General features: G+C 35.8%; 1 protein-coding gene across 2 annotated transcripts in view; it reads right to left on the bottom strand.

The window, feature by feature from the left end:
• Positions 1–18659, bottom strand: part of TMEM255B (transmembrane protein 255B) — a 161519-nt gene extending 142860 nt beyond the window's left edge. Inside the window, exons 1-3 of one of the 2 annotated variants that reach the window (XM_074192114.1) lie at positions 18507–18659; positions 11153–11295; positions 946–1008 (exon numbers count right to left, since the gene is read on the bottom strand). In XM_074192114.1, coding sequence (XP_074048215.1) covers positions 946–1008; positions 11153–11295; positions 18507–18561 — 261 coding nt within the window. In that variant the 5' untranslated portion in view covers positions 18562–18659. The remainder of the gene's footprint in view (positions 1–945; positions 1009–11152; positions 11296–18506) is intronic. The other variant, XM_074192113.1, reaches the window with a different exon arrangement.
• Positions 18660–23274: the final 4615 nt, after the last annotated feature.

Here is a 23274-nt window from a genome sequence, read left to right as displayed (position 1 = left end):
AAAATGCTTCTGAGATCATGAATTAAAAAAACAAACTTTTAAAAAATTAAAAAATGTAATTGTCTTTCAAAACAAAGTCAAACTGAGATGTAGCAGGTTATGTTATAAGAAGAGAAATGACCATGAAATCAAGAGACCTGTGTTCTACTGCTGACTCAGTTCCTAACTACTTATGCAATCTTGCACAAGTGTCTTCAGTACTAAATGTTTCTATTTCTTTACTTTTAAAGTTAGAGGGGTCAGTCTGGATGATTTCTAAAACTGAAGCTCCAACATTTTGTAAAATCTATAAGAATTTTCATGCTCTATTCTCTACCTGCTATGCAATCTTTTTCAAGCAACTGATCAATAAACATCTACAAAATGACGGCTATGCACCAGACACTGTTAGGCTTTATATCGGTGTGTCTCTTGAATTCAATCTTAGCCCAAACCAATTAATTTCAAAAAGTTTAATGATGTGCCTATGTATCAAGAACTATAGCTCAAAGCAAATACAATACAGTTGAGTTGTTGAATCACAAAACGGAAGACATTAAATTCACAGAGTCCTTTTGTCATCATTATGCATGTTTTTTGCTACTCCTGGGGAGGGGTAGCTAGGTGGAGCAATGATAGAGCACTGGCTCTGAAGTCAGAAGGACCTGAATTCACATGTGACCTTAGACACTTAATAATTATCTAGCTGTGTGACCTTGTGCAAGTCACTTAACCCTATTGCCTTGCTAAAAAAAAAGAAAAAACCTGTTATAGAAAATACCATCCACATACAAAGGAAAAAAGAAAACTTCCCCAATTTCCTGATCTTTTTCACTGTGCCCCCAGTGGAAAATCATTACCCTGTTACAGAGCTATACTTAGGTATACATAGCAAGAACCTTCTTCTAAAAGTTCAGTATCTGAAATATTTGCATTTTATGTTAAAAAGAAAGAATTTTTTCTTACCATTTGTCTTCTGTTCTCCACCAAATTGATACCAATAATTCCCAAGAAAGACCCAAAGCCAAGCTACAACCACAAGGAGAAAAAAAAGGAAACCAGGTCAATATTTCAGCATGCTTAGCAGACTAGTAAGGAAAGTTTTACAGTAAAATGATAAAGCTAATAAAACATTTTATGATAGCAAAAAGAGGTCATTTCCATCTGATACAAGCCCCAAGGCAGGGTAATTCAGATTGGATTGGAGCTATATGGACCAGTCCTAGAAGATGATTAAATATAGTTTTTATATAAGGAAAGTACAGAAATTTGAATTCAGAATATGGTCTTGAGTTCTCTCTAGATAAAACATATATATATATATATATATATGCATATATATATAACATGTCTGTAGATATGTTTATGTATTGATGTGTGTGTCTATGAGTGGCTGTTTGATATTATATGTGCATTTATATGTATGTGTATTTATGAATACATTATTTATGCATATATGTAAAGGATATAAACAATGCATAATGGTAATAATAATAATAATAATCAGCATTTATATAGCACTTCAATGTTTGCAAAGTACTTTACAAATAATTCATTTTAGTTTACAACAACCAAGGGAAGTAGGTGCTATTATTAATTCCATTTTACAGATGAGGAAACTGAGTCATCATTAAATGAACTTCCCAGAATCACAGTTAGTATCTGCAGATAGATTTTTAACCCAGGTCTTCCTGATTTCAGATCTAACCCTCTATCTACTGAGCAACTAACTCATTATGGCATGTTACATATAAGCAAAGGAGGCAGATCCTTTCTATGGTCTTATTTCAGGTATATGGAGAGAAGGGTTTTTTCAGGAGCATGCCTAAATTCCAACAGCAGAGAGTAATTCCTTTGAGTTCGGGAGGTTTTATTTTTTTAGAACTGAAGTTATGATTTCATAATCTCATTGCCAAATGCAGAAAGGTACTTCAACTTTGAGACTTAGAAAGTTGCATTGGTCTCTAATTAAGTGACTTATCCAGGATTTCAAAGTCAAGTTGTCTCTTAGGCAACACATTAACCCAGCCTTTCTAGCTCTGAGGTCTACCTACTATGCTACTGATGCCTCTTTTCCTTTGAGTTAAGACATGGGTTTTTAACCTTTATTACATTGTGGACCCCTTTGGCAGGCTAATGAAAAACTATAATCCCCTTTTCATAAAAAAAAAAGTTTGGAAGGGCATGAAATAAAATATATAGGATTTGAAATGCAATTATCAAAATGCATGTTTTTTAAAAAATACAAAACAAATTCACGAACCTCAGGTAAAGAATCCCTAATTGAGAGGTAAAATTTCCAGACATGCCCTAGAACTAAAATACAAATAAGCTACCAGAGAGCGGCAACATATTAATCAGTATCACACTTAAATGTCATAATGGGAATTAATTTATTGGTTACCTTGGAATAAGAAAAAAATAGAACACAGAAGGAAAAATTCAGAAAGGAATAATATGAGATACTTCATAGAAAAGCTAAATTTGGCAGAAGGATGCCAACAGGAGACCATCAGTATTGGGGAAACAAACAGCCAAAGGAGAAGAGTGAAAGCAAAAAAAGGTAGATGGGAAATATACTTTGCCAACTTTCCAATTTTTCTAGAGCAGAAAAAACTAAAACTAAATCTAATGTTGTAGAGTGAGAATTTGCTCACAAACTGTGAACTCTAAATGAAGTTGTGCGAGAAAATCTAATCATGAAGTCTTGTGAGAGATCAAAAATTAGGATCTCAGTTTTAATTTTTTTTAACTAAAAAAAGCTCTCAAACAGGAATGGCTGTGATTACAGGGCCCTTGCCTATGCTGCTCCCCAGGCCAGACACAATGCATGCCAGATGATGAAACTGAGCAAGAGTGAACTGTATTTCAAATTGATAAAAGCATCAAATCTAATCCTTCCTGGTGGCCTTACTTATATGTCCCTGACAAGAGGCAATGATTACAAGCTATGAGACTTGACATAGGGATATATATAGATATATGTATATATATATACATATATCTATATATATTTCTGAAGGAATTCTGAATGTGTTCACAGAAGTATGTATTTTTGGTTTAGAAATATGTAAAATAATGGAAGAAAAGTGATTTGAAAATTCCATGTTGGGCACCTCTGGTATATGTGGGTAGACCAAGGGAGATTTGAAGAGCAACAAAATCCTGCCTTTTATCACTCCTAAAATCCCACCATTAAAGTTCAAGTTGAGTCTTAAAAGCAAAATTCCTGTCTTTAAAGGTCACTATTAAGATGAAAAATATACCTAGAAGATCAAAGATATGTGCTAACACCTTAAAAGAGATTTCTTCAAAAAAGTCACAATGCAAAGAATCCTAGGCTAGGAACCAGTAATCCTCATCTTTCTGATTTCAAATCTGGACTTGCCTCCTTAGCAAGTCATTTAACCCTGTATGGTTCAGTATCTACAAAATGAGCTAGAGAAGGAAATGGCAAACCAGTCCAGTATCTTTACCTAGAAAACCCCAAAGAGGTGCGGCTAGGTGGCCTAGTGGATAAAGCACCAGCCTTGGAGTCAGGAGTACCTGGGTTCAAATCTGGTCTCAGACACTTAATAATTACCTAGCTGTGTGGCCTTGGGCAAGCCACTTAACCCCATTTGCCTTGCAAAAACCTAAAAACAAAAAACAAAAAAACCAAAGAGTTTGACATAATTGAACAATAACATAGTAAGAAGACTGGGGCAGGTAGTTAGTACAGTGGCTAGAGAACCAGGTTTGGAGTCAGAAACATCTAAGTTCAAATTCAGCCTCAGACACTTACTAATGGTATAAGCCATAGGTAAATCACTTAACCTTCATTTTCCTCAGTTCCTTATTTATAAAATGGAAGAAAAATTAGAGGAAAAAAAGTTTATTTACCAAGAAAACACCTTGGACAAAATTCCAATGACCCAACAACAATAGCAGGAAAAGGATAGGTTATTGCCCAATAGAGTAATCCAAAAATATGAACAAATAGCTCTCATAAGAATCATAAACCATATGACAACCATTGAAAGTTCCAATTACAAATTATGAGAAATGCCAAATCAATTGATTTTAACTTCTCACTCAGCAAATGGGCAAAGATGATAGAAAACTGAGGATAATCAATGCTGGAAGGATTATGGAAAGACAGGAACACTAATGCTCAATTAGTAAACCTGTGAATTTATCTCATCATTCTGAAAAACATTTCATATTATTCAAGAAAGTAATTAAAATGCTAATGTTCTTTGTCCCAGAAATCCCATTAATTCAAATATAAAAAAATCAATATTATAACAGGTCCCATATAGTTCAAAATGTTTATAGCAAAATGTTTTATAGAAACAAAGAATTGGAAACAAAGTAAAAACTGTAGGATGGCTAGAAAAATCGTGGTACAAAGAATGTAATGGAATATTACTGTGTTACAAGAAACGTCAGATATGATAAATATCTGCACACTGAATCACTATCTTTATAAATGTGTTTTTGTCAACTTAGATTTCTTACTTTTTAAAAAAAATAACATTTTATTTTTCCCCAATTATATTTAAAAAACAAATAGAAAGACTTAAATGGAACTAATGAAAAATGGAATACAAGAATTTGTGAAATATCCAAGAATCAAGGGATCATTGTGAGAGCATTCCAGGTCATCTCTCCCATCCAAAGTCCATTTTTCTTGGTGAGAAAAGAGAAGATAAATAAAGTTATCCCTTCCACATTGTGTGGGATTGGGGCACAGAAGCTGTGATCTGCAATTCCATGTAAAATTTTTTGGCTCTCCTTCAGTACCAGAGAAGAAGTCTGAGTTATTATGACATAAAGAGATGAAAATTTTTGATATTACATAATACTATATATAAATTTTTATGTATTTCTGAGTTTCTAAATTTTGTTACATCATCTACTGACCTTTGTGTATTGTCTACAGTTTCTGCAAACCTCTCCAAAAATTCCCATGTAATTTCTTATACCAACCCATGATATATCAAAATAGTAATGAAGAAAGGCATGATATGGAAAGAATAGCTATAATCATTGATAATAGCTAGGTCCTGATTAGTGTGAATAATAAATTTCTCTGAAATGTTTGCATTATTTGAATTTGTGCTATACAGTATGTTGGAGTAGAAATAATTACCATATTTTACATAATTATTACTTTGAAAAGTGTGATATCATATAAAATATGACTACTTCAGGGGATTCATTAATTCACTAATCAGGATCTACCTGTATATATAGGGCTCTCTTTCCTCCTTTGTCCATGATCATTTACTCCAGACTTCAAATCAATGGTCCTATCCTTTTTTTTTTGGTTTTCCTCTAGTCTCAATGTAGTTTTGGTAAAAGGAGTTTTTACTGTGGTTATAAGAATTCATCATTACTTTCAGTTCATTCTGAGCTCTAATTCTCCAGAGACTATTAATAGCACCATCCATGTTTTTGTGTTGATCTACTAAGCATCTTCCTTATTTATTATCTCTTATAAACATATTTTGAAAATCTAAGTTGCTCATTTGATTATAATAGAATATCATTGTGCTATAAAAGTATAATACTGGGATGTAATTCAGGATGATTTCAGAAAAATCTGAAAAGATTTACATGAACTGATTGAAAATGAAATGAGCAGAACCAGGAGAATAGCATAATGAATGACTTAGTTATTCTCAGCAATCCAAGACAAGCCCAAAGGATAAAATAGTGAAAAAATGCCATCTGCCTCCAAAGAAGGAATTGATGAAATCTAAGTCTAATACATGCAATTTTTCACTTTCTTTTCTTGAGTTTTCTTCCACAAAATGACTAATATGGAAATATATTTACATGTTTGCCCATTTATAACCTATATCAGAATGCTTATCATATTAGGGAGGAGGGAGGAGAGGAAGGAAAGAGAATTTGAAATTCAAAATATAAAAAAATTATAAATATCATTTTTACATATAATTGAGGGAAAATATTATTTTTTTAAAAAGTAAGAAATCTAAGTTGATGAAAACACATTTACAAAGACACTGATTCAATATGTAGGAGAAAATTCAATTAATGTTATAATGTAACCCATATTTCATTTCCTAAAAATTCTTCAATAAAACCCCAATAAAAACTTTAACAACCATGATATGTTGTGGACCTAGGCATTGGATATATTCAATGATTCTTCAATGGACTTATTCTTTAACTACTTATTTTTCAACACAAACATCATTTTCTTCTTATGATCAATTCATTACAACGAATTGCTAACTTGCACACAGGAATTTTAATTAGTGTCCCACATAAATGATTTAAATGACACATTTGTCAAACCAATGAATTCAGGGAATTAATTCTTTCCATAATTTAACTCCCAAAACATACTTTTTAAACAGTCTTGTTCCATTGTGCCAAAGTATCTATATTTCTTAGAGAATCATACCTGCAATGATGTCCTATTTATAGTTTATTATCATTAATATTACTTATTAGGAAAAATATTAAATAAAGGTTTGAAAGAAAAAAATTCTACTAGCTATTTATTGATCCAAAATTTTCTCATGTGTTTGCAGAAAGATCATGCAGTTCTAAAACCATAGGAGGAAAACCTTTACCATCTACAATTCAGATCCTTGCCCTTTCTTTCCTCAGCAATACCCACACATTGCCCTAAATGGTGTCCTGAAAGATGCTTATGCCAGAGCATACCAGAGTAGAACTCTTTTTTTTAGGTTTGTGCAAGGCAAATGGGGTTAAGTGGCTTGCCCAAGGCCACACAGCTAGGTGATTATTAAGTGTCTGAGACCGGATTGGAACCCAGGTACTCCTGACTCTAGGGCCATGCCACCTAGCAGCCCCCAGAGTAGAACTCTTGTGGGATTCCCCAGGGCCTTTGTTCTGACTTCTGGGTAACCATAGCAGCTGACTAGGCTCAAAAACATCTATATACAAAGGAGTCATTTTTAGAGACTTCTTACTGTCAGGAACATAATTAAAAGTAAGAAGCAAGACATTCTCCAAGACATTCCAACTGCAGTGGTGAGAAAGGAGAAAGTATGTGATATTAATCATTGTGAAAGGGAGAGCAGATTGCTTTTAAAAAAAAGGGGCTGCTAGGGTGACCCAGTGGATAGAGCACCAGGCCTGGAGTCAGGAGGACCTGAGTTTAAATGTGACCTCAGATACTTAATATTTATCTATGTGACCTTGGGCAAGTCACTTAACCCCATTGCCTTGCCAAAAACAAAAAAACCCTCAGAAGACCCAGTTCAAGTTGAGACCTTGTCAATGGCTAACTATGTGATCCTGGGCAAGTCACTTAATCTCTTCTCAGGCTCAACTTCCTCATCTACAAATTGATATCTTATATGATTTTTGTAAGGCTTAAATGCCCTTTGCAAAACTAAAAGTAAATATATTTTTATACCTGCTAGCTAGTTTTAGAATTAAAACCATGGAGGTAACTGTATTAGAACTACATTTGCTAAGGGAAAAGATGAATAAAAGTTGAGGATATTCTGAGGAAATAAGGTAATAAACAAACAAAACTCTTGTCAATTTGGTGAATGGAAAAAATGAACTAAGGAATCAAATTAACACTAATCTGGGATTCTGGGATTCTAGTCCCAGTTCCACCATTATCCTACCTACATGACCTTAAACCAGTCACTTAACTCCCTGAGTCTCAATATTTTCTCATGTGAAAATAGGGAGTTAAACTAGGTGATCCCTCAGGTTTTCTAGTTTTGAAATTCCATGCTTTTCTGCGACCCAAATTATTCAGATGGACTATTTAGATGGAACAGATTGTATGGATTTAGTTCTTCATTTTAAATACATATACCTAATGTAAATCTCATGTCACATTTTATTTGCCCTTAATATTTCTGAAAGAAAAATCCTATTCATAAAAGAGGAATGGGAGGTATAAAAATTACATACAGTCCATTCTCCATTCTTATTCTTAGGACTAGCATAAATAACACAGTAAGTTATATTGAAAGGAAAAACCAGGACTCAGTTAATTTAAAAGTATACATTCACATCATCACAGCTTCTAAGAATTTTCTATCTATACAAAGAACATAAAACAAAAAACAAACAAGGAGATCTGGTGGAATTTGATTTATATTGGTCCATATTTTTAACCTGGATCAAGAGATCCAGGTACCAAAGATAGGAGATTCAAAGTACGTTAATCAATGATACATCAGCCTTGAGGTATTTTTAAAATGTCTCTTTACTGTCTAGTACTGTGGTAGACACAGGTAATGGTCCCTGCCCTCAAAGAGCTTATTTGTATCAGAGAAAACAGCATGTACATATATACAAAATAAACACAGAATATATACAAGATAATTTCTTTTTCTTTTACTTTTTTTGCAAGGCACTGGGATTAAAGAGCTTGCCCACAGTCACACAACTAAGGTAATTATTAAGTGCCTGAGTCATATTTAAACTCAGGTCCTCCTGACTCCAGGGCTGGTCTTCTATACACTGCATCACCAAGCTGTTCCAATACAAGTTAATTTCTTAGGGAGTCTACCAGCTGGAGGGATAGGAAAAGATGTCATATATCATAATGGCATTGGGGTAAACTCTGAGTCAGGGATTCTAAGACTCATAAGTGGGCAAGAAAAGACATTCTCATCTCAGTTTGGTCTAGAGTAAAATTTACACCACATTCCCTGTTTCTGTCGCAGAACGTTCTCCTGAGTTGTTGCCTCTACTTCTAATATACCCCTACTTCAACAAACTACACTAGCATTTTTCCTCCTTCTCCTAGTTCTCCTTCTCCTTTCTGAAGTTCCCTCTCTCCCTGCAGTCCCCTACTCCCATTGGAGACTTCCTCACTGAACTACCATTTTGTGGAAAGGCCTAGGTCAGTCATCCTTCACTATTTTCTTACTGCTCCGCTTCTGACTTCCTGCACTTCGTCACCATGGTTCACCTGCTGGTCCCCTTTCAGTTCTCTTTTATATACTATTTTCCCCTATTAGAATAAGCTGAGACCAGTGATTTTTTTTTTTTGCTTGTATTATTTACCTGCCAAGTAGCCCCATGTCTGACACATATAGTAAGACTTTTAAATAAATATTTTACTTGACTTGGCCAGAATTTCTTCAGAGTAGCAAGTGTATAAAGTGGATTTAGAGAATAGAGGACTTTCTTAGCTAATGAGAAACTAGGAAAGTTAGAAGGCAGTCAAGGAAGAGAGAACTGTAAGACCAATAAATTTATTTTGCCCTATCTTTCCTACATAGATAATGTCTCCTTGGACTCTGACCCAGATGGAATTCCATGACATACCTTCTACTAAACCATCCAGATATAAATCTGCTAATGACCCTAGGAAAATGCAAGGTCTCCCACCTCATCCAGGGCCATCTCCAGTCATCCTGATCTATATCTGGTCACTGGAATCAGATTCCAGAGGTGAAAGTGAGGCTGGTGGCCTCACACAGTATCCCCCTCACTTAAATCTAATTCAGGTATATGTCATCATGAAGTCATGATTCTTTTCCAGAATGAAAGACAAACAACAAAAACCAGGAGTAAGAAAATTGTCCTAGGGCAGAATTAAAATTCCAATTAATTCCTTGAGAAGTTGGCATTGTGTGAGGCTAACCTCATACAATTCACTCTACTCTGGATCAGAACTATTCTGTAGTACTGGGTTGAATTCTGGACACCATATTTTGGGAAGTAAATTTGATAAATAGAAGGCTCAGAGGAGGGCAATCAGACTACTGAAGCAGCTCAAGTCCATGCTATAAGAAGACAAAATGAAGAAACTAGGTGTGGAGAGACTAGAAGCATCTAGATGGTACAGTGATCAGAAGACCAAATCTAGAAATAGGAAGATACAAATCCAAACACAGTCTCAGATAATCAATAGCTGTTTAACTCTAATCAATTAACAACTCTAATCAGTTAACTCAAATCACTTTACCTTGATTTGCCTCAGGTTTCTCAACCATAAAATGGGGATAATAATATGACTATTGTGAGCATAAGATAACAATTGTTAAGTGCTTTGTGAACTGGAAATTGCAGGATGCCCAACAACTGAAGAATGGTTAAACAAGTTGTGCTATATGATTGTGATGGGATACTCTTGAGCTAGAAGAAATGATGAGTTCAATGATCTTAAGAAAGCATGGAAAAACTTGCACAAAATAATGAAAAGAATAATGAGTAGAACCAAGAGAACATTATAAATAGTAAAAGCAATATAGTTTTAAGAATGACTGAGTGAATAAGTTATTTTGACTATTATAAATATCCAAATTAACTATAAAAGATATATGAAGATGCTATCTGCATCCAGAAAAAAAATACTGATAAATAGAAGTATGTAAAGAATAATTTTATATAACACACACACACACACACACACACACACACACACACACACACACACAGCCATCTCTAGGATGGGAGGAGTGGAAGAGAAGAAAAAAATGAAAAAAAGAAATTTACATGATAATTTTGTTGCCCATTTGAAAAGAATAGCAAGTTGAGTTTAGTAGATTTGTAGTTTCATGTTCAACTATTATTTTATTGTACCATTATTTTATTGTACCATGTTATGGTAATGCTTGTTTTAGTACATAAATAAAAATTATAATAATTTATTTTAAAAGTAAAGTACCATGCAAACCTTAAAGCATGATATAAATGGTAGTTATTTTTATTATTATAGAAGGTTTGAGGGGGATATGACAATTGTCTTCAAATATGTGGAAGGCTATGTTATAGAAAAGGAATTGTATTTGTTCTGTGCTATTTGAAGGTAGAAATGGAAGGAAGAACTGGAAATTACAAAAAAATAGGAAATTCAGGTTTCATATAAGGAAAATAGTTACCCAAAAGTGAAATAAGATGCTTTGGGAGATAGTAAATTTACTTTCACTGTAAGTCTTTAAACTAAGATAGGCTAACCACTTGCAGAGAGAGTATCTGTTCAAGTATGTGTTGAACTAAATGGCCATTCAAGGCTCCTAACTTTGAAATGCTATGATTTGTAATAGAGGGAGGGAGGGGTGTTTTCTGTTTCACAATGATACATGGGTGGGACTGTAAGCTTTCTGTGATTTTAACTTCCAATTTAATAGCACAAAACAATTAGAAAAGTTCTAAGAAATGTGAAACTTCCTCATCCGCACCATCCCAAGCACACCTGTGTTGCACTCACAATAATTCCTGGATAGTAGCCTCCCACAGTCACATTCTCAGTTCGGGTCGTTGCTGCAAGGCCAATGGTCAGTATAAAGATGGATGCCACCAGCAGAGAGACAGCAAACCAAAGAGAAATCTGCTTTCTTTTCGCAAACTGCCCTGTGGAGGAGGTGATGGGACTGAAGATTAATTGAACTTTCCAGAATCAACAAGGTATTCTAGTGATGACAAAAACAATAATATATAGTAATGATAGTAGAGTGCTTGCAAAGAGCTTTATGATATTTTGTCATTTAATTCTTAAAACTATTCAGAGATTGAGTCTATTATTATCATCATTTTACAATGAAGAAACTGAGGATGAAAGAATTTAATTGGATTATTCAGCATCATTGAGCTAGTAAATGTGGTAGTATCTGAACTCAGATCTTCCTGGCTCTAACACTACCCACTGTACCATTTGTTTTATGTTCATTAGGATAAATTGTGACAAATTGTCAGATTTAGAGCTAGAAGGGTCATTGGAGATTATTTAACCTTATTTTGAAGATGAAGAAGCTGAGGTCCAGGAGGCTTAAGTAATCTTCCAAGCAAATTTTCCACAGAGGCACCATGTAACAGACAGAGCTAGGATTCAAATTCAAGTGACTACAATTCCAATCATTCATTCCACTATATCATCTATCCAACCCCTCTTTAAAAGGCTACTTTCTACTGCCCAATTCCAACTACCTTAGGTTAATTTTCTTGCTTCTCTCAAACTATAGTCACGTCAGAGCCAGGCTTAATAGGTGAATATTGCCCATGGATGAGAGACAGAACTGAATTGCATAACTTGGTTTTGAACTGACCTGTAAATGTGACTATACCTTGACAATAGAGAGGACAATAAAACCACTGGGGATGATCCTGGGCAGGGTGGGGAGAGGGTATACTGGGGACAGATTTAAAATAAAATAAATTTAAATAATTTTAAAATAAAATATTTTATTTAAAAAAATAAAAATAATTTAAATTGCAGAAGCTAGTATAGTTGGATTGACCTTAGTCAAGTAACCTAACAGAAGTTAATAGAACCTTAACAGAAGTGGGCTTCTCTTGCCTTACTATGAAATGAGGATAATAACATTACCAGTATCACAAGTTGCTGTGAAACTCCATTGATTTAATATAGCATTTTTCAAATTTTAAAAAACTATATAAATGCTTGAAGTACTTTAAGGCAGTGGTAATAGCAGTAGCAGTAGTTGGTAATAGTAGTAGTAAGTTGTCATTGTCATGTGATATGTGAATATAATAGAATAATAATAAATAATAAATTTAATAGTATAATATATTTATATTATATGAATATAAATATATAAATTAATAATAATTGTGAATATGAATGATTTAGAAAAGCATAGAAAGAGACTATTATATTTTTCTAAAACTGTTTCAAGTTAAAATAAAATTTGACTTTCCATGAAGAACAATGGTAGAAATTCAAGGAACTTTAGGGATTCTAAAATCATAGAAAAAGATTCAAAACTGGAGGACCTCTTAGAATCCATGAAACCCAAATCCCTCATTTTACACAAGAAAAGGAAGCTGAGAACTAGAAGTGATATGACTTGCATGCCCAATCTTAAATAAATGGTAAAACTAATTTTGGTGGCATGATAATGATATTTGTCCATCATTCTCAAAGAAGACCATGACTTCAGGGAGGTGATGCCATGACCATATATGGATTCCAGGGACTATATATGGATCAGGACAACTGGAAATAGCCCTGGATGAGAGGCAGAATTAAGTGACTTGCCCCAAATCACAAATTTAGTTAAGTGTCTGAGCCCAGATTTGGACTTAGGTCCTCCAGACTCCAGGGCTAGTGCTCTATCCACTACACCACCTAGCTGCCCAAGTCATTGGCTAAACCATCAGTATTAAGTCCTATTTTATTTCAATGTGTACCCATTATATGCAAAACATTCCTTTTGTTTGTTTGTTTGTTTTTGGGCAAGGCAATGGGGTTAAGTGACTTGTCTAAGGTCACGCAGCTATTATTATTAACTGTCTGAGACCACATTTGAACTCAGGTACTAATACTCGCTCCCATACAAAACATTCTTATGAAGTGTTTTAGTTGGTCTTCTCAAAGAAAGTGCAAGGCAGTTAAGCAGTGAGATTAAACAGATGATTTATGTCCCCAGATCATGCATTCTAGCTATGTGAACCTAGATAGATCACTTAGCACCTCTCTGCCTTGGTTTCCTCAATTGTAAAAAGAGATTAATAATAGCATCTACCTCCTAAATTTATTGAGGATCAAATGAGATAATATTTGTAAATACTTGTCTGACCACTCCCACCCCCCACACTGATGACAAGTATTTACAAATATTATCTCATTTGATCCACAACAAATCCAGAATTACTAGTGCTTAGACTTTGGGATCAAAATTAGAAAGGACCCTGAAAATAAATTCCACAAACTGAAAATTATTCATTTGTCTGAACTTCTTGCAAATATAGCAATTCTCTGATGCAACTTAAAAGACCATTTTCTTCCTGTTGCTACTTTCTAACTTATTATGTTACCTGTTACTCCCAAACCTAATTCTTCTAAGTTGCCTGTTTCTCTTGAAGAAACCACCTTCCTTCTAGTCCCACCACTCTCAAACTCTTTCTCCCTCTTTCCACATCACAAATCTTATCCATAATAACTTTCCCCTCCCCTTCTTTATACCACCTTAGTTCAGTCCCATCACCTAACCAGTTGCAATAGATTCAGAACTGGTCTCACTATCTCAAGTCTCTCCTCTTTCTATTCCATCCACCATATGGCTGCCATAGTGATATTCCTAAAGCACAACTCCAATCATGTCAGTCTTTGTCTGTCACAGCTCCAGTCATGTCAGAAGAAGTGGCTTCTTATTACCACTAGGATCAAATTCAATTTTCTATTTAGCCACTGTAGTCCTTCACAAACTGGCTTCAATCTACTTTCTAGGTTTATTATACATCCTTCTTCTTCTTGCAATTTCTGGCCCCACTCAAATTGACCTTTATGCTGATCCTGATGCAGGATGCACCATCTTCTTTATCCCTTTCTTTGAAAAGAACATATGCCACACCTGTCAAATACTCCCTTCTCACTTCCACCCCTTTGAAGCATCAGTTTTATTCAAAGCTCAGCTCAGGTACCCCTGACTACAAATGGCTTTCTTCACACTTCTAGCTGCTGGTGATTCACCCATTCAAAAAAACCACCATATTTTCTTTATTTTGTATGTATTTAAATATGATTAAGCTTTGTCTCCTAGTAGAATTTAAACTCCTTGAAAATAGGGACTATTTTATCTTTTTATCCTCAGACACAGGACTTGACCTCCTTTGAGTAAAGTAGTGATTTTTAGTAAGCCAGAATTCATTCTGAGAAAGCATAATAAATAACTTAATTAATCAAACCAAGTAAAAGCATTGATAGGGGAAAGGGAGTAGATAGGATTCAAACAAGAGATGTCAGTATAAAGTAATAAGACTGACTTTCTAAATAAATGAGCTGAGATAGGTTTGTTTAAGATGTCAGCATGTACACTACCTCCATTTCTCCATTCCATATTATATTTATTATCAACATTATGCTAATAATAATAGCTAGCATTTATCTAGCAATTTAAGTTTTCCAAAGCTATATGTAGGGTTGTCCTACCACTAGTCCCCAGTGGTCAGGTACTTTTGATAGAGAAAGACAAAGAATTGTCTTCCTCATCAGCACTGATCTTTCCCCTTTTATGTATGTTATATCAATGCCAATCAGTTTCTTTACCCCTTTCCTGTGCCTTTTACTGTGACTATTCCTTGCCTATTTTTCATTAGTTCCCTTACAAGTCTTTTTATTATAAAATGTGCTATGTCAACATTATAAAATTAAGATAGGCTCCCAAATTTAATGAAACTAAATGTCTGAAAGACATATCAGACGTTACTTTGGTAAATACTTCACATTTTTTTCATTGTGATGAATTGCATGACATAGTTACCATGCTGGATCGATTCACTAGTCACAAATGCTTTGTTTCAAAGCACAGGAAAGTCACTTTTATTAGTCATGGTAGACACCAGTGTAGTGAAATTGTAATAGTGAAACCCCATGAGCATTCCCTATTTCTTAAAACACACAATACTATGGTTGGACTTTAAAGAAAATTTTCTTTATGAAAGGATGACCTAAAATAAGTCAAATTATGTAAAGCCACTATAATTTCAGAATTTGTGCAACCTTTGAAAAATAGATAAATAATTCAGAAAGTTGGTAGTCACTAATTATAGTGATAAGGACTCTTTTCTATTGTTTTGGAAATTTTTCAAGATTCTTGTATAATTGTCCCTATATTGTTTTGCCATTACCATTTCTTCCTTACTCTGCCTGGTTTTCTTCAACAATGCTATATAATGAAAACCAGGAAGTGTGATATTCCATTTTTGCCAGCTGCTTAAGGCTAATGCAAGGGCTGTATAATTCATAGAGAATAGGCAAAAGTAGGTAGGCTTGTTTTAAGGATCTGATCCTAAATGACACAAGTTGTAACAACAGAGATGAAAATATACTTATTATTTCATTTTTAATAAGAGAAAATAAATTATCTATAAAAATGAAAAGACCTAAGAAAGGGAAGCAGCACAGTAAAGCAGAATCTGGGTTCAAATTCTGGTTCTGCTAAGGTCAGTTATGTGATCTTTGGCAAGTCATTTATCTGGAAATTTTCTCTGGAAAACAAATCCATTGTTTCTTCTTCTAATATAAGAGTCAGACTAGAAAAATTTTTATTGTTCCTTTCAGTTTAAAATATATAATCCTATATCAACCTAGGAAAAGGAAGCAGGAAAGCTCAATAATATAAGGCATGAATTTTTATTAGGTGATAGGAAAGTGGTTGAAAATTGAGGGAAAACAGCTTGAAATTAACTAGATAATTATTTCAAATCTAATATTGTACAACTCTAAAGACCTGTCACTGGCATATTATTATATTCTTGTATATATTCTTATACATATGACTATATTGCATATAATATATTATGTAAATCATTAAATTCTTATTATATTTTAAGATAATACCACCAGCAGAGTAAAATTTAAATTCTACCCAAATCCCCCTTTCATGTTTGTTGTTATCCTAAAGGCTTAGACTGAACTATCATAAAACAAAGGCAGGTCTCAATGTTTTTCAAACTGAATAGTTTGGGGTGGGGGTTGTTCTGGCATTGGCCATTAATATGAGATTACCTCTCTTCCTAGCTTTCTCACCTGAATGTGCTCTACCTTGCTTACCAGTATTACTTTGCTCCTTTCTATTTTAACCATCAATTTTTCCCTCCTATCTAATTCCAACCTTGAATAGGTCATAACTCAATTGAAATGCTGATCATTTCTAAAATAACTGAATGAAAGGCAAGATGTTTCTATCATTCTCCTTTTTTTTCCAGTCTCACCTTCTAACTTAATAGAAGGATGATCTGGAGCATGAGAAAGGGCATATCATAAGGGCATTCAGAGTTGTCATGGGTTATAAGTTTCAGAACTATCAGGGATTAAACTTCAATAAGAGAAAAGTTAATTTAGTCACTTATTTTCTGGATAAACATGTTCTCACCTAGGCAAAATGATAGTTCATGTCTGGCAAAAAATGTTCTAGGTCTTTTTTTCCTCATGAATTTTTCCCTTTTAAAAACTAGGTTGCTAGCATGATTTAAAAAGTCTTCATATCCTGGCTAATAATAATAGCTAATTACTGCATAGCACTTTACAGCTTACAAAGCCCTTTTACTCACAGTATATCCTTTGGTCCTCAGACACAGTCTATAGATAGCCATCCCCATTTTAAAGTCAAGAAAACTGAGGTAGAAAGAAGTTAAATGAGGCTTAATAATTGGTTTCATTTTAGAAAAACTTTATAAAAATTGTAAAACTCAAAATAAATAAAATCTTTAAAATGAACAAAACTTTATTAAAAATTACTTTCTCTTGTTAACCAACAGCAATATTTTTATCCTGATACATTAATATAGCTAATGCTACTATGACAATGAGAATATGATGATCATACATGCAAACAATTAACATCTTAAAATTTTTTTAAAAGCTGAGAACAATTAAATTTAGCTTCCTTGATTTTTTTTTAAATTCTGAACCATAACTGGAGAAAAACCCAGACTTCCCCCACCAAGTTAAATGTATTTACAATGTATTTTTTCACTGGGTTCTCCTGTGATTAAACATTTGAATATGCTGTTTGAAATGGCAACTTTTAACAGGGCTGAGCAAGAAATTATTTCCTCTATTTCTGTATTTACCAAGCAAAGATTCTTTTGCTGCTCAAGCCGATGTTTAGTTCTCTTTTGCCTCAAGGAAAACACACCCAATACTTGTACATTTCCCAAACATCCCGGACAGGTTTAAAACCCTCCCTTCTAAACTCTTTGAGGCACAAAAAGCTTACAGGTTTTAGGTTATGCCCTAGGCCTCAGCATACTTGATGATCATGTGCACAAAGGCAAAGAAAAATGCAGCTGATGAGGTGAGTGTGTGGTCTGGATAATATGGGTAGGAGAAGAGGTGATGCATTCTAGAATGAATTTACAAAAGGAAAAAGGAAGTTCCCTAGTCTCTTGAACTAAGAGGAAACAGTTACCTAACCGGTAACTTAATTTCCCCCTGTTAAATCCTGGATTAACAGCCCAGATGTTCTAAGGGGTTTTGAAATATTGAAAAAATACACCCTCCCTCCCCAACTATCAACAGTTTCCACTTTGGGAGAATATGAAGCATGTCAACGGTTCTCAAAGTATTCTCCAAGGAACGAGAGGCTCCCAAAATTCTTTCAGGATATGATCAGTTATATAGTTATTTTCATAATAATGCTATGAGTTGAAATTTCTAATAAGGAAACATCGGGGGTGCGAGGAAGATCCTCAGTATTTTTCAGATCAAAAAGTTTTACAACCTATGAAGAGCCTCAGTATTTTTCATTTTTCATGTTTTTAAGCCCACGGAAGCAATCTATGAAGAAAAGACATAAAGGAAGTAGGAAAGCACCGGCAGGAACCAAAAGCCTCCAAGGAATGCAACCCAAGAGGTAATTCCGAACATTTCTCCCGAATTCCCCACTGAAAAAGGATTCTCAAAGCTTAAGCAAAAGATAGCAGCTTGGTTAATAAAGCATCGCCTTTGCCCTGGCTCCCGCCCCCGATCGCGGTACCTTCATCCCAGCCCTCAGGGGCCCGGTTAATGTTGAAGAGTCAAAAGATGCTCTAGGAGCAGTGACCGCTGGACAGTCCGAGGGCGGGGCGGGGCAGGCGGGGAAGCCCGGCGCTTAGTTTACCTGCAGCGTCCAGGAGAGCCAGAGGGCCGGGCACCGGAGGAGGGGGAGGCTGCATCCTCCACCTGGCCTCCTGGGCTCCGGGACAGCCGGAGCTCCAGCCTGTGGCGCGGAGGACTCTGGAGCCCAGGCGGAGAAGGAGCCAGAACTGGGCTGCCCGGACCTGTGCTCTCCGGAGACTACTCCCTCTTGAGGCTGCCAGGGAGGGTGCTCCCTTCCTCTCCCCACTTGCCCTAAGGGAGCCTCCTCTTCTCCTTCTCCCTCCCTTCCCTCCCCCTAGCCTCCCCACTTCTTGCTGCTGTGACGGCGGCTGCTGCTGCAGAAAACCCTAGGGAGGAGGGAAGGCAAGGCAAGGCAAGGCAAGGCAAGGCAAGGGAAGGAAGGAAGCGGAGTCTGTTCTCTGACCCCAGAGCAAGCCTTGGACCACTTCTTAACCATCCTCTACTTCACAGCCTCTTCCCTTCCCATTCTTTCAACTCTCCAGCCCCTGTTTTGCTCTCCTCCCAACCTGTTGGGATTCAGGAAGAGCCTAAGGAAAGAAAGGAGTGAGTCAGGAAAGAAGAGAGTAAGTCTTCTCTGACGGCTGGGGTGATTCTCAACCTAATTCCTGCATCCTAATGCGAGTGAGCCCGACCAGCGCTCACACAGCTAGCCATTCAAGCACCGAGTGCCCTCTGAGAGCCCCTCACCCCCAGGAGGTCGAGGTCATGGACACTTATACATATAAGCGACCATCTCCCAGACTAAAATAGCCGGGTACTTTGATGGAGAAAGAGGAGAGGAAAAGAAAAGAGCAAAGAAGGAAGGAAATGGGAAGTGAGGACTGTGTATGACCTAACTCGAAATCTTGCCTTTCATACGTAGTTCTGTAACTGTGGGCAAATAACTTATTCTCCCAGAGCCTCAGGTTCTTCAGCTATAAAATGAGAATGATGCCAGTAATATCTACTTTAGGTGGCGCACTGGATCTAGAGTCAGGAAGACTCATTTTCGCGAGTTCAAATCTGGCCACAACCACTTTACTTGTCTCAGTTTCCTCATCTTTAAAATTAGCAGGAAAAGGAAATGGCGAACCACTGCAATATCTCTACCAAGAAAACTCCAAAAGGAGCCATCAATACCTACCTACCTTACAAAGTGATTGTGAGGAACAAATGAAATTATACACTTGGCAAACTTTATATATTTTTATAAATGACTCAAAAATTCCTTTAAAGAGGTGAGGACTCCCATTTTGCCTGGGGAGTGTTGGGAACGTTATTCCTCTTCAAGTCAGGAAACTTGAATTTAGATATAACTCTAAGCAACTTACTTGCCCTCTCTCAATATCCTCCTTTAAAAAATAAGAATAGGGGTGGCTAGGTGGCTCAGTGGATAGAGCATCAACCCTGGAGTCAGGAGTACATGAGTTCAAATCCTGCCTCAGACAATTAATAATTACCTACCTGTGTGGCCTTGGGCAAGCCACTTAACCCCAATACCTTGCAAAAAAAATAATAGAATGTAAAAACTTTTGAGATCAGAGGCCATCTGACTTTTGTATTTGCAAATATAAATAGATGCTTAAATGCTTTTTTGACTGAGCACCAACTTTACTGGAAAGTTTTGAGGAAAAAATTTTGTAAATAAAATTCTAGAAATGTAATTTATTAATAAAATATTAATTTAAGGTAACATGTTAAACAATATTGTTAGAATTTTATTTCCCTCCAACAAAAGTACATCAGGCAGCTGAAATGTCTACTGAAGAATTGAGTTTTCATCACTTGTACAAAAGTACTCATAGCAGCTCTGTTTATAGTGGCAAAGAATTGGAAATCAAGTGAATGTCTATCAATGGAGTATTGGCTGAACAAATTATGGTATACATATGTTATGGAACACTACTACTCTATTAGAAACCAGGAGGGATGAGATTTCAGAGAAGCCTGGAAAGACTTGCACAAATTGATGCTGAGCAAGATGAGCAGAACTAGAAGAACATTATACACCCTAACAACATGGGATGATGATCAACCTTAATGGACTTGTTCATTCCATCAATGCAATAAGCAGGGACAATTTTAGGGTATCTATGACAGAGAATACCATCTGTATCCAAAGAAAGAACTGTGGAGTTTAAACAGAGGCCAAAGACTATTACCTTCAATTTAAAAAAAAAGTTATCTTATGTATTACATAATTTTCCTATTTCTAATATTTTATTTTTTCACAAGGATATGATTTTTCTGTCAACACATTCAATTTTGATCAATGTAAAGATTATCAGACTGCCTTCAATGGGGGAGTGGGGAGGAAAGGGAGGGTTGGGGGGGGGATTATAAAATTCAAAGCATTACAAAAAAATGACAAGTAGAAGCTACAATTGTATATAATTGGAAAACAAAATATTTATATATTAAAAAATTGAGTTTTCATCAAGCTATTAAAGTGAAATCTCTGTAATCGTTGGGAGAAAAACATGTCAGGGAATGGAGCATTCTTTGAATAAGAAAGAATTATGTCTAGTTAAGGAATGGAAGGAAACTGCTAAAGAACTCAAATGATTCCTTTAACTTTTTTATCCTATATGAGAGTCAAAGCAACAGGAATTGTTTCCTTGCTATTAGACAAAGAGTTCTTAAAGACTGAATTTTTTTAATATTTTGATAACTGCTTTTCAATATAGTTTCCTTGGTAATCTTGATAATTTATTTTACACATTTAAAAACATCTTTCGGAGAAACAATCTAAGACACAAGATATGTTAAGAACCCTTAATTCAAACTAGCTTAAGTTCTTTTTTCCTGGTTACATGAAAAAGAATAATCAGAAAATTATGCTGAAAGCAATTCTCCCACACCCATATGTCAGTCATCGTCGATGCCTTTCTCAACCAGCCTTCAAGGAATATTATCAGTCTCCAAAGCTTTGACCTCCACTGAATATAACAGTGTGTATCTATATATCTATATGTATACATATATGTTTATGTATACCTGCATACTGTGTATCTGTGTATACATATATGCATTGTGTATATATATATATGTTCATGTTTGTTTATACACACATGTATAGATATATGGATATAAAATATGGTCTAAGTTTTTTTTCAGGGATTTCTTAGTTCCAGCTTTCAGACATATTGAGTATCAATTCCTAATTACCCTTAAATTTATGCAAACTCCAGTATAGCTCTCCTCTGCTCATATTTAATTTAGTGTAGCTCTTCTTCCTACATTGTTTTCCTTAAGGTCATTTCTTATATAGCAAATGCACTAGGGACTATAATATTAGAGTTCAGAGGTGGTAGTTTCATTTTCATAATTTGTTATAGAAATCTTTACAAGTAGTTTCAATTTCTTCATCTGTTTGGGACCTTCCTTCTAGGTTTATTTTGTTTTGTTTTGCATATAAACCCTTCATTAGCAAAATTGCATCATCAGAGCAATTTAAGAAGCCATTCACACAGATCAATGTTGTTCCTACAATGGTTGGAACAAACACATACTTTTCTTTAAGATGCTAATATCAAAAATTACAAGATGTCAACAATATGGAACAAAACAACTTATCTGTAGCAAAATAAGCAATGAGTTAATGGGTTTCTTTTAACTGTGCCCTTGATCAACACATAGTCACCCACAAACCGAGACAGCTTGTTATTATTAAGCACTGAGGGCTTGCAATTACATTATTTATTGTCTTATTGATCCTCACAAGAAAACTGAAGAGCTATCTCTCTATTATACAGTAGTAAACAAATTCAGAGGCTTCTTAAGGAAATATATAGCTAGTATTTGGGTCAGAATTTGAACCTAGATCTTCTAGACTCCAACATCAGTAACTTGATTCATAATGGACACTGTCTCTTACATTATAACCCCAAATATACAATTACTGATTCCGGTAACCATGGTCATATGGAGTGTTGAGATCAATTGGAGACAAATTTTGTAAATCTTTTGTTTGTATTAAGGGAATCTTCCTTTATCATATAATTTAAGCCATGGCCTGTGGGCCTGACCTTCAATCTGATCTAGATTGTATCCCATTTTGGTCTGGGCAGCCAGGGTGGCCAGGCACTGGAAACATGTCTAAAACCCACATAAGAGTGCCGGGTTTTTATTCACAACGCCGGCTTCTTTATGCTAGTCCGTCCTCTTACTCACCAGTCCAACGCGTGGTGAGTCTTCGGGGTACCTCCGGCCCCCACTCTTTGATGGGGGAAGAACCAGACAGAGCGCCTGAGGTGGGTAATCAGTCTTTATTCTTCTGTGATCACATTCCCGCTCCCCCCAACCTCTCAGCAGACACTTTTATCCCCTCTGTCCTCCCTCCCATGAACTCTTACTCAATGAGGGGCCGAGTTCTGTAACATTCCCTTATAAGGTGATTATGTTTCCCCCTCTAAGCGACCGCCAAGCCTCTTCCCCCCGCCCCCAACATCTCCCCCTTTCTGTTTTACAAGGTTATCACTCGGTGTGACCTTAAGCGGTGCTGAGGTTAGCCTTAAGCGGTGTCATTTCTACTGGCCTCTGATAGCCGGGGGCGAGGAACCCTGTCTTAGGTCATCTCCTTCAACCCAGGACCTTGCCCGTCCTAGGCGCCCGACACCCTCAGGGCCTGTCTTAGGTGGCTGGGTCAGGAGAAGTTGCCCGTCTTGGGGTTTACCTCGTCTTACCCCTAGGTGTCACATGTCATGCATGGCGGCTAGCCAGACTTGGGGATCCGCCGGGGGCGAGGAACCCTGTCTTAGGTCATCTCCTTCAACCCAGGACCTTGCCCG

This window comes from Macrotis lagotis, chromosome 6 (assembly GCF_037893015.1).
Source record: "Macrotis lagotis isolate mMagLag1 chromosome 6, bilby.v1.9.chrom.fasta, whole genome shotgun sequence".
NCBI lineage: Eukaryota > Metazoa > Chordata > Mammalia > Peramelemorphia > Peramelidae > Macrotis > Macrotis lagotis.
Note: the sequence above shows the minus strand (reverse complement) of the source record. Positions and strands in the feature narration are given on the sequence as shown.